This window comes from Limanda limanda, chromosome 12, assembly GCF_963576545.1.
Source record: "Limanda limanda chromosome 12, fLimLim1.1, whole genome shotgun sequence".
NCBI lineage: Eukaryota > Metazoa > Chordata > Actinopteri > Pleuronectiformes > Pleuronectidae > Limanda > Limanda limanda.
This window is the reverse complement of record NC_083647.1, coordinates 15,674,626-15,692,259: the sequence shown is the minus strand read 5'-3', so window position 1 is coordinate 15,692,259 and position 17,634 is coordinate 15,674,626. Positions and strand designations below refer to the sequence as shown.

The window sequence follows — 17,634 nt, the reverse complement described above, 5'->3', positions numbered from 1 at the left end:
TGTAAAACGTAATTATCCCACTCTCTCCCTCCATGAAGGTGGTTGATGATACCAAATATTGGCAGCCTCCATCTCCCTTGAACTCCTTATTATTATTATTTTTCATAGAATTATTATCACAGTTGGTGTATTTAACGGAGATGCAGATAATTTCTCCTGTTTCAGTTTGGCCAGGCCAAAGTCCTCTCTCACTTACCCGATCGGGGCAGCACACTACATCCACAGATGTTGTAGGCGGGGCTTTGGCTGTCCTCAGGGTGTACAACTGGGCCGTCCAGCTCCTAGCACAGGAAAAACAGGAGGAGGAAAAAATAAAGCACGGAGTAAACAGAAAGTAAACAGGAAAACTAAGTGACCTGGAAAGACATGATGGCTGTGAAGATGTCTGATCGAGATGCATTTCAACTTCTGTTACAAGAAACAACATCTGGTCCCGATAAGACTCTGGCTACCGTACCTGCTGCTTCGGGTGTGTTCCTCTGTGTGGTTAAGTGCATCTGTGCCGATGGAGAAAAAAAGGGTGGATGCCAGGAAGTATGAATGAGACGTTGCCAAAGTCTGTGGAACCCGCCAGATAGTAATATATTCACTGTGAATGTGATTCTGTGCTAATCACGTAAACAACAAGAAGACAATAAAAACCTGCTGTGTTCGCAGCCCCACGGGGTCACAGCAGGAATCTTTTTGAGGATTATGTTTGTGTTGCCCTGTGTTGCTGTTATGCTACAATGTCATTTCGCTATAGGTGCAGACATCTGCTCAACATCATCCTGCAGATCAGATTGTGCAAATTTACCGTCACTAATTATATAACCATGCTTGTTTGCCATAGCATGATATCATGCCCAGTTCAAAGAAAATTCAATAAGCTGATCTATTGGGTTTTCAGTGGAGAAGATGAGCGAGCCCATCGGGTACCGTCGGGACATGAAAGGCCTAGCCGGGATCGGACAAAAAACTTTGACCCAATTTTTTTGGGTCGGTAACGTTGGGTGGGCTGATTTTCTAAACTGCACATGTCTGTAATCTGGGAAAACAAGTAATAACCATGTGTGTGAGGGGTAACACAAACCCAGTGCAGCTTACAGGGACTGTAAACACAAGAATAAAAGAACAACACAAAGAATAAAATAACAAAAGTATTGGAAGGTAACACAAAAGCATTGTGAAATAACGAGTATTGAGAGGTCAATTAAAAGTAGTTCTCAAAAAGGTTCTTGCAGTAATCCTCCGCAGGCTCGATAGCTGAGTCACTTTCTATACAGGGAAAGAAACAAATGATGATTTCCTTTGCTATAATTTATACATTTTTACTCCCCAGAGAAGTTTTGTGGCTGCTCTGCAAACTGAATCCCTAAAGCTTCCCAGTTTTTTTCATACAGGCTTGACAGTGTGGCATTAGGCAGAATGTTGGAGGAAGCATGGGACAAGTAGATTTTCTCCACATTAAGGAATTATTATCCTAATCCATTAAATGTAGAAAGAAAATATTTAAGATGACAACTCAGTAAAATATTACTATTGTACATTAACAGCATATGAGGCCATGTACGTTTTTTAATGTGGGGCAAACCTGTAAATGTTGTGGGAGAAAAACAGCCTGAAGATAAAAATGAATTATGTAACAGTAGCACAGCACTCGGAGCATAATTACAGCAATGTGTTAAAAAGGGCAAAGTTATATAACGGAAGAGTCAGCTCCGACACTGTATGTCTCCACTATATCAATACATTGTGTTTGTTTGTTCCCGTGTCTGTGCTTCACTGTTAATCTACAGAGGAGGGACACAATGTGATTGACGCTCGGAGGAAGACTGTATTTTTAGGTAAGCTTACTTGGCAACCAGTTGCCACGGCAGCTGCCCAGAAGCAAGCCTCCGCTTTGGCCTTGAGGTCACGAAGATCCTTCACCAGCGGAGGGCGCAGATACAATTTCCATAATGAAACATTTGGATAAGGTAGGTAAAAAAAAATCGTCTCACAGAGAAACCTTGTGGTTTCTGTTAACACCAACAGAGCTTCTGTTTTTATCAAACTGACATTTTATTGATTCCCAGAGGGCTTTTTGCTTTTACGTGGCAGTTAAATTCCAACCTACATGCAGCAGCACGACTCCCAGGAGGAGCACACCCATCATGCAGTCCTAAGAATTGGCCGCAGTGATGCCAATTCTATGGTCTGACCCTTGAAAATGTGAATTACTGATGCTTTGTCTGCTCCTCACCGTGAACCCTCCACTCAGGTTTCATCTGCTGCCTGAGCACGGAGAGGTGGTTGTAGTGCAGCAGCAGCATCCAGGGCATTTACTCCGTCCCAGGGCGATGCACAACCATGAGAGGGCATCCCATGGTACTTCACTGACACCCTGCGCAACATCAGCATAGGTTGAAGGGTTGTCTGCAATATGTAGTTATGCAGAGGCTCCATCAGGTCGATCTTTCCTCCTGTGTTCTCCTCTGCAGGAGTTCCCAGAAGAGTTATCTGAGATAACAGAAGATCTTAAATCAGTCATTGAAGATTTGCTTTATCGCACAACTTCACAGAGTTTCAGATAATATGTTAGCTCTCTCTCTCTCTCTCTCTCTCTCTCTCTCTCTCTCTCTCTCTCTCTCTCTCTCTCTCTCTCTCACTCTCTCTCTCTCTAACACCAGGCTGAGTCTCTCTGAAGCAAGAAGAGGATCGCCATCTGCTGGCCACGATTATAATCGCATCACACTTAGCCGCCTACAACTGATAAATAATGTAACTACATGGCTTCTATCGAATTGAAACTAGACATTAAATGAAGATTTAATTGTGGGAGGGTTTAAACATGCTCACACACATACAAAATTAATCACCACATACAAAAAAATATATACCATTCAATATTTATTTTTTAAAGTCCAGAAATATAATCTTCCCACAAACTAACTCTCATATTTGCACATGAGCGATGTGCATACATGATAATAATATGAAATCATGGGCTTCCTAAAGAAATCTGGGACATGCTGTGATGAATGAGAATAACTACAATGCCACAGTAGAGGGACCCAGAGAGACACACTCTGGTAAACGGCTCCTTTCACTCATGGTTCTGATTTGATTCCTTCAGCAGAGGATTTAATTCAGTGTTCTGCAGCTTCACATGGTGTACCTTGAACATATAAAAGGACGTATAGAAAATATCTTTCAAAAGAAAATCATTACCATCTATAGGGATTGTGTGTATTGCCTATAGCCACTCAGATGGTTTTACACATGCAGCAAGGTAACAACTCTTTGCTTCACTCAAGATGATCTGTCCATGAAAAACAAGGTCAATTAGTTCTGAATGAATAAAGACAAAGCGCCACAGCTGCCACGCACCCCGTGTATGTGTGGGTGTGTGTGTGTGTGTGTGTGTGTGTGTTCGAAACAGTGAGCAGGTGGATGTGTGTGTTTTTTTCTGCCTGTATTTGGGTTGGGGGTTAATTGGGGGCGGCTGTCACAGGAGGAGACATGTTGAACAGCGCTCAGAAAGCTGACACCGACACTGCCTCCTGACATGGCCTGTCTGTCAGCTTACTTCACGCCTCACCGGTCACGCCGACGCACTGACACTTTCCACTGTGCATCAATTAAGTGACATGGAAAGGAGGCCCCCCCCATGTGTCGCCCCCATTGTTTTACCAGGAGATTTGCCTGGCTAGCATGTGCATTAGTTCACATGATTACACGTGTTTTTGGCCTCGCGTATCGGCCTGTGCCGATACGCGAGGCCGAACACGTGTTTATGTGGTTGAGGACCTTTATCGTTTATTCCAAGAAGATGATTTCAGACAGCTCATCACACGGATGGAGTCTGAAGATGAGAGGTTCCTGATAAAACCATTCTGGCTTCACAGGAGAGAGGAAACCAAATGTCAAATCCATTGCACACTGAGTGACGCCACAAGTAAAAGCCCCATCTGCTCCCATGACACACTGAGCACAGGATATATACGTTAAAAGGAGGTAAATATTTCATGCAGCATGGATATTTTAGATTGAGCCAGCAGGGATTCCAGAGAGCGGGAGTGATGCACGAGATATGATGTATGCATGTGGGACGCCCAAAGGAAGGCTGGCTGGACAGTTACATAGAATGGATGAGCCCCTGATGACAGCATGACTGAAATGGGAGATGAAAGAACCAGCAAATAATGGCTGCTTGTGTGTGTGTGTGTGTGTGTGTGGCCACTGCAAGAGTGTGGTCCACAGATTCATGCCTTTGTGTCTCTACTCCAGCCTGAAAATATAGAAGCCCACGTCTGCCAGTAACAACACATTATGCATGATCAATAAAAGTTCTAATTGTGAGATTTAAATCAACAACATGCCCGATGTTTCCGTGTCTCCTAGTTGGTGCCCTTTCATCGATCAGGTCCTCCAAATGAAACAACAGTTTGTCCATACAACCTCCAGCATGACACATGGAAACAAAATTCTGATCTGACAGCCCCTAATGATATAATGACATCATTCACCTGTTCCTTCAAAAACTGTGACAATTAAAAATCTGTTATATGATTTGTTTAGGTTTAAGGAAACATTATATCTCAAGATTTAGACCCAAAATCTTGAAATTGTGACTTTTAAAAGATTGATAGAAATTTTGATAAATATATTTTTGGTCTTCCCAGTTTCACAAAACAATTCCCAGGCAAAAACAAACACATGGAAAAAAGTAACATTTATTAACATGTAGAAACATATGAACATACACTGAAGTTAACTTTCTCATCAGAGTCTCATACAGAAGTAAAGAGTTTGTTCCAGTTAATACATGAAGGCTTCTTTGTGTGAAATCTATGTATGTGGCCTTCAGAAACATATGGCAGCTTTCAGAACAGCTCCACTGTCCTTCAGTGATGGCTCCTACTTCAGCTCTTTTCCACTGAAGGATGATCAAGTTGAATAGAATTAAATTGAATTAAACTATTTCACGTATAGGACACCAAGTCTCAACAACTTTACCTTAGTTAATGATCATTTCATATCATCAGGGAAGAGGACCAAGATGCAATGACATATGGGTAATGTTAAAAAAAGCACATGATCCATTTGTACTGCAACCTTTTCAGCCTAGTATTGAAGGTCAGAGGGATTTGAACCTATTGAGGGTTCTCTTTGTTGAAAAAATAAGCTCTAATACCTGAACAAAAAAAACTGATCCTCTTTCTGCCCAGAGTGTACATCTGACACAATTCAGATTTAATTTTAATGTAAATCCCCACCATGGATTGAAACCTGACACAGATGGAACAACTAACGGCTCTCATTAGAGTCCACACTCCACCAAGGCCAAACAGTCCTAATATGAACCCACATTTAAATTCACTGGATCCAGATTTTTATTTGGATCTGCACCAGATTGCACACCAAGATCATCAAGATCCACAAATCATTCTCTGAGAAATCAACAAAAATGTTGAAAATCTCGTAATGTTAAAGGCTGTTGGTGAAAATAAAGAAACCTGGCTCTGACACCTCTGATCCAGATCTGCACTCAACATTCTTTCCTGACCCACATCTTTTCAGCAAGTTTCGTGTTAATCTGTCAGGTCAGTGGGTTTTGCATAATCCTAACAAATAACAAACAACAACACAAACAAAAACATAACCTCGTTGGTAGAGGGGAAGCGATCTTAGGCCCTGTGGTATATTTTCTAACCCACAAATAAAACAAAGCTTTGGAACCATTCATCTGTGGTTCTCTATTTTTAGAAGCCGGTATTCTCCTCGAGGGGAGCATCAGAGAAAATGTCACTGGGGTCCCGAGAACTGATTGATTGATTTGCTGCCTGCCTGAAACTGTTATAGAAATAGACCACCAGCCTTTAATGTTTTTTATGCCTTGCTATTAATTTACAGAGGTATTGTCTCAACTGGGCTTCCATATTAGCCTTGATTCTACCAGTTCATTGTTCATCCTGACAAGTTGTTGATGAGCCTGATTTCAAACATGAGATTCGAGTTGACTGAAGGAAAGTGACAATGTGTCATTCGCGCTTGCTCTGTCCTGTCAGTATTACTATCAAACAAAACGCTCCGTTATAGGAGTCCCCAGGAAATCCAGCCAGCAACGTTCGATATCACACAGCAAGCTGCTTGGTAGCTGGAAAATTTCCCCCAAGGGCCTCGGGAATGTGTGTATTCATGTGTGTGTGTGTGTGTGTGTGTGTGTGTGTGTGTGTGTGTGTGTGTGTGTGTGTGTGTGTGTGTGTGTGCAACGTGACAGTCCTGTTTCTGTCATTAATGTCACATCAGAGCACACACTGTGCCGCTGTGTTCTCCAAGATGGAATACATTAACACCTCGATTTATCAAGTCCTCGTGCACCTTGGGGTGGTGGTGTGGGGGTGGCACTACTCTGTGCCACATTTCTTCATGTTTTGTGATGCTCGATGGTTTGTGATTGAATGTAGCTTCATTTGAATCTTTGGAGCAAGTCAACAAAAATACTATTTTCCACACTGTCTCTTCACTGGTTGTGTGCAGGTGATGAGACAGCAATGTTATGTTATAAAACAGCTACTTTAGATAAATAGACATGCACTGAACCCAAATGTCCAAATCAGTTGCTCAGGACAGTTGCAGCCAGGTCAAATGTTCGTAAAATATATGAGTGAACCCATGTGTGAGTGAGTGGGTGTGTTTGTTAACATGTCTAACACACCAGAGACGCAAAAAACTGAAAAAATAAACCCCAAAATAGATGTCTTACATGTAGATTTTACTAAATGTATTGACTTTAATAAATTAAATGAATTTTACGTAATTTAACTTACTGCTTTTTCTCCTAGACAAAGTACATCAGAATCACCTTGAACAGCCAGGTAGCGGATTGAAAAATCAACCTGCAGTCTCCATCTGTATTATTCTGAACCTTTTGAAGAGCTGGACCTTGAAACATTGTAATTTTCTTGAGGGAATATAGAAAATGTTTTATCAGTATTGTGTTTGATTAAGTGTCTAAACACTTCATAATAATTGCTGTGTAAAAAGTAGAGAGCACAACATAAAATGGAAGATATGGGGAAAATGATGTTGAAGTGCCAAACAACTGCAAAACATCAAAACGAGGAGTTCCGAGTGAAAAAAAATGTCTCAAAACAAAAATCTAGATTTGTGTTTGAGCAAAACATAATTCCACCGTCTTCAGGCTGAGCTGCGTTTTCTCTTCTGTTCTCCCAAGAAGTCCACACAGCTGCACTCAGTGCTCACAGGAAGCCCTGCTGCTGCGGTGCCCTTTCTTTGTTTGACAGCACTGAAAAGGCTGCTGTCTGCCCCTATAACATCAGCCTTTGTGGGCAGCGTGCTGAACAGTGGGAGTACGAGTCGTTCCTCAGACCGCAGACGAGCCACAATCAGCGGGGCGTGTGCAAAGTGCAGATTTGAAAATGTTGCCTTCCTGAGTTGTTGTGCTGGATGCTCTTTTCCCGATCACAACGGATTAATCTGTTTCCGATAACAACAGGAGCTCTGGTGTGAGAGTAGAAAAGCTTAATACATCGCGTGCATGAAATTTCTTGCAGAATAAATTTCTTTTAAATCAGTCAGTTAAGGTTTAAAGTGAGAAACCCATTGTACAGCCCAAGGACAGTTGCCCATTGTGCAGAGAACAACTCATCCTGCTTTTTATACGATCCACTTGTGTTGCATTTACACCTGGTACTCTGCGAGCTTGATTTGCAGTCTTCACAGTCCTCATCCTGAGAGGAAGGATTAACTCCAGTTTTCCACTCCAGAGGAGGGAGGAGAACACCTCCCTCTCTTGACTGTAACCCCAACCCTCCAGCTCTGATAATTAAGAAGCAGTTACCGTTTAAATAATACATAGACTGTGATGATGCCGAGCGACCGGCCAGCCGACGGTCTGCAGGGAGAACAGAGATCAAGCGAGGATCAGTGTTTCACGGTCTGCTCAACACTTCAGGGGAGCAGGAGGAGAAAGTGCTGCGTCAGAATAGGGCTGCCCACAGTTGAACCTGACAACCTGACAAGTTTGAGAAGCTGCACCTGGATTAGAAAAGATGAAGAAGAGCCTCACACACTTAATTTGTCACATTATTAAGATAAGACTATTATAAATAGTATCATGGTGAATGCCTGTGTTTGTTAAGATGGAGAGAAAGACTAAAAACTCCACTCATTACTTTGAGCTAATGTGCTCAAAATGCCAGGAAAAATTCTTGGATTGACCCATCCGCTCTGAAAAATGGATTCTTCTTTGGGTCATATACCTCACCGTACCTCCACAAAGGTTTTTGATTAAAAACAAGTGGCAATGAAAACATTACCTTCCTGGCAGAGGTAATAAAGAGAAGGTATAATTTTATCAAAAATCATCAATAAAGATCGTTCAAATCATCTTCAGGGGAGCTTGAACGCATGTGACAACATTTACTGGCAATTTTTTTAAAAGGTTGACCAGACCAGTGTTAACCTTTCAAAAAAGATTTAAATTCAGTTTCATGGGTGTGTGCATTTTGTGATCATACAGTGTACACACATTTCACAGCTAATAAATAATGCATGTCCCTCTGTGATATGCTCTCTCTCTCTCTCTCTCTATCTCTCTCTCTCTCTCTCTCTCTCTCTCTCTCTCTCTCTCTCCCTCTCTCTTTCTGTGTGTCGCTCCATCTCAAACCGGCCGACATGTCAGGAGAAAGCTCAAGTGTTAATTGGCGGCCCTCCCATGGGAACTCGTGGGCGTCTTCGTCGTCCTCTGCGTTTATCGGCTAATGTGATTGTCACGGCTCTCTCAGATTCATAGCTGCCCCTGAATAATGAACATACTTAATATTCCCTTCAGACTCTCGCGACCTGTTGTGCATAAATAAATCTTTAGCTTCAAAAACGAAAATACAAAAACTAGATTTATACTCCAACCAACTGGCAGAGTTGGCAGTTGTTGGGTATGTGATGGCTGCTCTGCTGCGGGGTTAAATGATCGCTCCTCTGACACTTGTAGGGTGTTAATGATTTCAACACGTCCACTGGGTGAATCCTATATATAATAAAGGAATATTAATCCTAATCTTAATATTTTAAAGCAACGGTTTGTTGATATAAACTGGATAAATATTATACTGGAATGTCATATTTTTCAAAATGTCCAATTATTCCAACAGATGTGTCTCATATGTAACTGATAATCTTGACACACTTGCAAGCACAGGATTGATATTTGAGATGGGTTTCACTTTCATTCTCTACTACTCCATCAAAACACACACGCACACACACACACACACACACACACACACACACACACACACACACACACACACATACACGTCAGCAAAGTGTGAAATTGTGTACTCCTGAAATTGCTTCTGTCTAATTAGACTGTGCAGAAGCTTCCATCACAAGAAGCTAATCCCGCTGATCGTTTTTTTTCCCTTTTCAATTTGTTTTGATCTCACGTTTGACGGAGATTACACACGGCCTGATGTGTCTGATTGATATGATGTTTCAACTGAGAAATTAAGTAGATCTAATTATTATTCCACGGGCTGTTGTTTATTCAAACAACATTAATCACTATCATTTATCTGACAGACCATAATAGTATACCCTCCACATCACTGTTTTCACTTCACAAACATGCTATAAGTATCCTACCTTAATTGAATGTCCCTGTATGCTCCATGTAAAGGCTCCAACCACAGAAAAGCAGTGATTACCTGAATAAAGATTTTAATCCCTGAAGTATAATTATGGATAATTTTTCAGTATTATAATTGTTTTACATGGTTCATGATGCTGTTAATTAATGCAGATCCATTTACATGCACATGAAGTGATTCATATAAAAGACTGAGCTTAGAACAATCAGACAGTCTTCCTAGAGGATGTGGAGACAGACGCAATAAGTCACCACAGGACGCTTCTCACAACCTGATTAAAATGGGAGTTAGCAGCGGTGTCAGATATGGAGCCTGTTGTGAAAAATGTTTCCAGCTTTTGGGTAATCACTGTTTATCCTGACGAAAGCATCCTAACAGCTCGGTTACAAAATGAATTTTTCGGTGAAAAATCTCAGATTCGTGTCATCATGTTGTCATGATGTCGGGCTTTGGCTCGTATATCTTCCACATAATCACGGAAATTAATGCAGATTGTTCCTTGTTATTATGTTTTCACACCTGAAAGTTCAAAGCAAGTCTTGCATTGCATTTAATCCGCTTAGTTTTGGTCTCACATTATGAAGACTTTTGTGCATCCTGTCATCCTCTTATTTGCTGGTTTGTAGAGGGGCGTGCGTCTGATGTTGACGTTTCAGCAGGTAGTCGTCCTCTCATTTGAAAGGAGAAAATAAATTAACTCTTTATTTCGTTGCCATTGTAATATCATGACGGTATCACAACCATCAGCATCACGAACTTCAGGCATTGTACCCAACACTAGTTCAAATCCGTCAATGGCCGTCCTGGTCGTTCAAACGTTAAATCATAGGAGAGTGCAAGCAATCCTGTGGGCCATTTCTTTTTCTTCCTCTACTTTTGAGTGCTGTCTGAAACTTCCTGCAATTTGTCCAAAAATCTTAGCATGTCAACATTGAAAATGAAGTGGACCATGGTTCAGTTTGATCCTGACTGTGATCACCTCTTTTGATTGAACTGAATTATGTTTGTTTTGTGTCTTTGTTCTTTGTTGTGCACGTAGTTTGGCTTCTTTTCAGTCCACAGCTGAGCTAACGTCTGCCTCGCTCATCTAAAGCCCGCACCTCTATAACATTATGCAGAACAGAAGAAATCAAGTTGTTTGTGCTGTGGACTGAAGATTGCAGAGTTTTTTGTTTTTCTTTCTTGTTTTTCAGATAATTTCCTACGGTTTTGCATTTTAAGGAGGCTGTCTTGTTTTATTTCTTCTTTGTCTTGTTCCCTTTCAGCCTCAAGGTCGTGCAAACTGCAGACACAAAGGAGAGACAAGCACGACAAAACAGAGATGCTTTCAATGTTTCGTTCAACACAGACATTCAAGCTCCTGCTTCTCAGTCTCCAGCTCTCCTGTGTTTATCTCCTCTCAACAGCGCTGTGGCTATTTCTTCAGATTGACGGATCGGTGTGCTCCTGTCATGCTGCTTCAAGGTTTGTATATTTGCTGCCACAAAAACAAAACATCTCCCCCCTGGAATCAATAGAAAGACGTTTCAATACAAACACAAACACTGTTTGTATTGGCACTGGTCGCTTGATAGTCTCATAGACACAAATATAATATGTCTGAGAAGTTTCAGAAGTTTTTGCAGATAAAATGATTTTGCCTATGTCATTATAAAAATTTCACATTATGATGCTGATGTTATCTCGCAAACCCGGAACCAGATGGCTGGTTTAAACAATCACACCTCAAAGATGAGATGAAAAAAGGATCGTTGCTAATGCGTTCACAGCCTCCATCTAGACTTCACATGAATTCCATTTTCTAATGATCTGACAAACCCTGTCAGCTTTAATAATATCATATTTAATAGTTTGTCCCAAAATCCCAGAGCTCATAAATCAAAGAGATAGTTGAAACACCTTCTCTGACGCCACACACACACACACACACACACACACGCTTGCAAACACACACGCTCCTTCGGTGTTTCTGAAATGGAAATGATCAACGACAAACAGGATAATATGCTGATTTCATTGTGGGAACAGGTGTTGTTGGGTGACACATCATTAATCAATCGGAACTTAACAATGAACTCCTGACCCTGGCGGCCCGTGACCTTTGACCTCTTGCATCTGAGACAGACTGACGAGGGTCGGACCTGCGTGAACACAAAACTGAGTCAGACCAGTTTTGGCCTGAAGAAAACCAGAGAACCTGAACAGACAACATGAGTCATACAATACGTTATGAGTTGATGACAAAAATAAAACGTGTGGTGATACTTTGTATTAAAATTAAAATATTTGTATACATTTTATTTATTTATTTTGTTGGGTTGTGGCTTTTGCATTCATGTGTTCTGTCAATGCACATGTCTGAGATTTCACGGCCGAAGTTTGATCTGCCACTTTCACGTACTTGTAATTGTATGTGACAAGAGAAGAAGTTGGACTCTAAAGAAACAGACAGGAAGAAAACATCATGTTGCTATCAAGTCGTTCCAGGAAAATAAAGGTTGAGAATACACAGAAAACACCAGTCTCTGCTGAATAAAGGTGGGACGGGCTGTTTGGATAAGAGACCAACTGGCAGACGTCATCGGTGAGCAAAGAGAAAAGCAATCTGCCCTGAAGGATCACAACAATCCTGGCATGGTGATAGCTCAAAACAACAACACAACCTGAAAATGACGCATTTTGTGCACACTCATCAGACCAACTGTGGACCTTTTATTCTTTCTGCGACACGGACACACCACACACACACACACAAACACACACACACACACAGAGCGGTATAATCCAGGTGACCTTGAGCAGTTATGGCACAGCAGGGTCTCCATAGTGATGCACCTGAAATGCCAGCTTTTATGGTCCCCTCAGCTCCAAAGAGCGAAATGAGAGCGATAATTGTTTTTGTCTGGACACAAAAGACTTGTTTTCTGCAGAGCTTCACTGTTAACACGGGAGGGGGTTGATGACAAATAAATACATATTGTAATACAGACAGTTGAGTGGGAAGAATGGATGAAAATGGAGAGAAATTAAATTATATATTTTTTAAAATAATATGGTTACGTCCATACGACTACATTATCATTATATTGCATTTTCAAACAAAAAACATCGTAGTACTAATGAAGCCTTTAAAGTGAATAGATAAATGATGAATGACTGGTCAGAAATAATTACTAAAACAAATTTAGGAAAAGTTTCTTTACAGAGGTGTCTCAGTGAGAGATATCCACAGGTGATCTAGAGTTTAATCCACGTACGTGTGAGCCTAAAGTCAATTAGACTCTGAACTGTGAAATGATAAAAGGGGGGGGTTGAAAGGTGTAAAGTGAAGGAATCATCTGTGTTCACCGAGTTCAGTGTGAAGGCTGGTGGCCGGCTGCCAGCAGGGTTATTTATGCTCCGCAGCCATCGATCTATTTTCCAGCCCAGATGGCAGCGATTACTTCAGGAGGAGAGTGATGAGCTCGATCTGACAGGGATTAGAGTCAAATCTGTCTTCGTGTGCTATTAAAATCAAATTCTCACGTCTTTAACGACACTTCACTGATATCAGAACACAGTTATCATATTTTAGTCAGAATTAACTCATGACCGCATGTTGACCCTGCAACGCTTCGGGATGTGTGGAAATGAAAAGCTGCCCTTTTTTAATAATGTCTCAATTCTCTTTAAATCATCGGTATCGTTGTACGCTCCTGCAGCTCCATTGATCTATAATTGATTATTCTAATTCTTTGTCCAATGTGTGAAATTAACACTATCAGCTTAACTCAGCCTTTATTCTCTTTATACTAATACATAATTATACAATTCATTCCATCAAAAGGTGCTACTTGTATATTTAAAGTCGATTCCATCTCTCTTTTCCCGAGGCACATATTTTTATTTCATCTTCATAACTTATTTTGGTACATTTCGATGCGCTTGATAGAAAAAGCAGGCACGTGGAAATCTGCCTACAAATTATTAGCCGTTTCGTATCCTTTAAGAAAGGCATAGTAAAGTCCATCCTTACATGCTTGTAAGGTGCAACCAATCACAGGGGGGGTCAAATACTACAAAATAAAACAGGGAACACAGAACTCAGGGAGAACACAAATCCAACACAAACCTTAACACTAGGACACATGAACAAATGAGTCATATCAGGGTTACAGTCCACAGTCATGACAGGTAGACCTGACCCTTTGGATATTTGTAGCTTTTATCATTTTTCCAACCCATGCCACTCACTTCCAAATAGGCCTCCGTGGGTGGAGGCTTCGGGAGACTTGTCACATGTGGTTTCAACAAAATAGGACTGGTAATACAGTGCTCACAAACTGGTTTGGATTTATTCAACACCACCAAAGAACATATAACACAACACTATTGTCACCTTTGACACCAGCCTTTTATCAATATTGGTGATATATCTTGACCCTCAAACTTTACTTTTCCAACCTCCTGTGGCTTCATTATAACCTGGAGTGCTTCAATTAAATATGAAAAGAATATTGTATTTACACACAATTTATTGCACAAAAGAATCCTAGCGTATGAGTATCGCACCTAATAATGGACAAGGAGAAGCATCAGGAGAAATCGACAAAGAGTAAAAGGAGGAAAACGACACTGATATATCTGCATCAGTTTTTTTTTCCAAGAGTCAATTTTGCTTTCCTTCTCTTGATGCTGATGATTTCACACAGAACCCACATCTCAACACTAATGCTTCAAAATGTTTTTCAGTCACTCATGTTGTCAGACAAAATGAGTCGATTTGCTCTTTACAGCTCACCACAAATGCATTTTGTCTGACACTACGGACGTTGTGTTTTCGACATGAATCCTTCCCTTTTCTATGCAGCATGGAAACTACTGCAACGGTGCAAAGCCTCATTTCCACCCATTCTGTCACAAAACCCTTTATATTTCAGGACTCGGTGGGATCTAAATATGTCTCATTGTGCTGAAAGCAGGCAAATAAATGACAAAAGTGATAAATGAACTTGTTATGAATGAACTCTGCACCGACCAAGAAACCAGAATAAAACAAATCTCCAACCAATTTTAAGCAGTCGTCCCTTTAATGTCATTCGCAGCGGAATCTCTTCATCTGGTGATAAAACTAAAAGCTGATGCACAAAGTGTCACTGCCATGATGAAAGAACTCATCTGGGATGTGAGAGCACTCTGATATTGTGAGCTGGATGCATCTGCCAGTAATGGGGGAATAAACATGATGGAGTGAAGAGAATGAGAATGGATGAGTGCTGCGGCGGCGATGACATGTTTTCATGGACACACAATGTAGGAAATCGAGCTCACACTGTGATACCTTTACAAACAGCAGTGATAGAAAGTCTCTATGTATTTATTCAAGTGCGTGTGTGTGTCCCGCTTACACAGACTCATACCAAACAAGGGTATATGCGTTTTAAAGGTATCTCTTCATCCTATACAACACAGCCTGAAGGTTATATTGACCGAAGAACTATTTATGATCATGTGATGGGTATGATGTCATGTCATATCACTATAAAGTCAGAAAATGACATCATACAGCCAGTGGAGAGACATGACATACAGCTGGTTTAAATAAAAGAATAATTTGTCATCATATGGTAATATAAATGGCATCATGATGACATCACCAGGAAGAAAATTGATTTTCCGTTAGTGGTATATGCAGCACGCACGCTGGGTATACCTCATCACCTATCATCATCCCCCCTCGAGTGCGTGTCACTATTTAAGTTCAATTATACATTTGTGGTAGTATTTGAAAAAAAATTGAAAATCCACTCTTGACATCTTGCTCACATAGCTAAGTTTTCAGATGTTTTCAGCAAAAAGAAGCTCGACTCAAAGTGAAAGGCAAGGCTGCAAGTTTGCCATGTCACTGTAAAACCTGTAATTGCAGCCTGGTTTGATTATGCAGCTAAAAAATCGGAATGGGGAGCAAAGAGGAGAACGGCTAAGAATAAATTGAATGTGACAACCGCTCTTCTTCCTGACAGAAGTGGGCCATGTGATTACAGGTAACGTGTCATGGCAGTCGGGGCCATTCGGGGTTCTCGTCTGTCGGCGACGCTCGGCAGCTGCGTTTAGGTCAGGTGAATTGTTCCTTGGCTGTGATTGTACTGTGGCTCTACTGGGCCGAACAAATCCTGAGTGTATCTCATCTTATTTGGTCATGATGGTGAAACATGTGTCGTTTTTAGGCATGAACTCCGGAAAATGGGTCCGGACTTTCTCCAGAGTTTGCCTTTCCCACGAGATTCTACAAAGAAACACAGAAATCTCAGGAGCTTCAGGTGAGGGCTGGTGCAGTACACAAAGATGGATACAAATTCTATTGCGGAGATCATGTGTTTTTTTTTACTGCACATCAACAACAGTGTCAGCCTTTATCACGAATACTCTACGGCACCGGAGATATTTCTGAACTTTTCGCTTGTGATGAATCCTCCGGAGGATCTCCTCTTGTTTTCTCACACGAGCACATACGGATGTTCTCTGAAGTTCTCACTAGGGTACTGTTAGGAAAATGACAAGATAAGATAATCCTGTATTGGTCCCACAATGGGGAAATTTGCAATATTACAGCCGCAAGAGTCAAAAAGGCATCTGCAAGTAGCAAGTAACCAATATTTAAGAAAAATATATATATTCAATAGAAATAGAGAAAAATAGGATTGTAACTAAACTGGTATATACAGTGTGAAGACAGGAAAAGTATCCGGAGCCTCACAATCGGACTTTTGCGCTCTCTCATACAGCATGGCAGGAGATTGTCCGGAGTTCAGTTTATGACCAAAAGCAGCGTTAGAGTTTCTGCTGACTGCTGCTCTGCATCGGTGCTGCTCTGCATCACATGTGAACCAGGAGAGATGAGGTTCCACTGAGCTGGGATTTGACGCTGTGCTCTGCCGCCTGACAGACTCCTCTGTGCCCAGAGCATTTATTTGCATCGTGTTTCCGGCGTTCACTGAACCGCCGGCTAAGTCTTTGTGATTACCACTGTGTTCTGCTGAGATAAAAAAAAAGAAAAAAAGGTCTGTACAAAACTTAATGGTGCATGAAGGGGATTCTACCCACTGACCATTACGCTGTTTATCTCCCTTGCACCAAGAATATCCAGCATTTCTGCAGCATAGCGGCTCATCATTTAGTTATGCACTGGATTACAGGTTTTTTATTGATTTTGTCCTCATTGTCTTCCTGTTTTTTTTTCCATCCGGGGAGAAATTCAGTCACAGAAGGCGTAGAGTCACAACTTGTTCCTACTTTGCACTGAGCTGTTGATCCCTGCGAGGGAGATCTGTGCAAAGATTCTGACACAAGAGAGGAACATGACAGGGAACTTTCACACTTCACTTCTCCCTGTTTATTTGTCCGACAATGTTCCCTGAGAGCGGAGCTGTTTGTTCAATTAAAAGCTGATCTACAAACACCCTTGATTTGCCCAGTGAAGCCATGTATGTACGTATAACTGCCTGAGGAAGGGAATTATGAGGATGCAGACAGCTGATGACTGACGGTAGGCGAGGGTTCGCATGTACTAAATATTAAAAACAAAATAAAATACATTTCATTAAATGTAATATTTGGACTTTTTCTCTTTACTGCGGCAATTTTCCAGCCTCAAGAGAGAAACAGAATATGGAAGTGGCAGATTAGGAAACAGTTTAGAGCTGTCACTGTTCACCCACAACCTCCTCTCATCCTCTATTTGTGCATCTTTTCCTCCTCATCCACCCTCCCTCCCCTTGCCTCCCCTCCTTCCCCACACACTCTGCCATCTACCAACACCTTGACACAAACACATCAGAGACAGAAAGCATGCTGCAGAGTCGTGTCTGGAAACTGTGTGCGTATATCCAGTATATATTTCAAGCCCGAAAAACACCCTCCGGCTGTCTGAGTCCACATACTACTTATTTGGATATGCAACGGAATTGTAACAGTATTGTTTGAAAGATTCCATTTTTTCGGGACGAGAACCTGTGTC

General features: G+C 41.3%; 1 protein-coding gene across 1 annotated transcript; it reads right to left on the bottom strand.

Moving 5' to 3' along the window:
* Positions 1-102: 102 nt before the first annotated feature.
* Positions 103-13,235, bottom strand: LOC133014924 (peptidase M20 domain-containing protein 2-like). The gene is given in 12 exon segments (XM_061082141.1): positions 103-193; positions 195-281; positions 458-507; positions 509-570; positions 1,322-1,439; positions 1,816-1,990; positions 2,203-2,286; positions 2,288-2,481; positions 7,160-7,193; positions 7,829-7,882; positions 11,722-11,835; positions 13,231-13,235. Coding segments are annotated over 12 exon segments (1,068 nt in total).
* Positions 13,236-17,634: the final 4,399 nt, after the last annotated feature.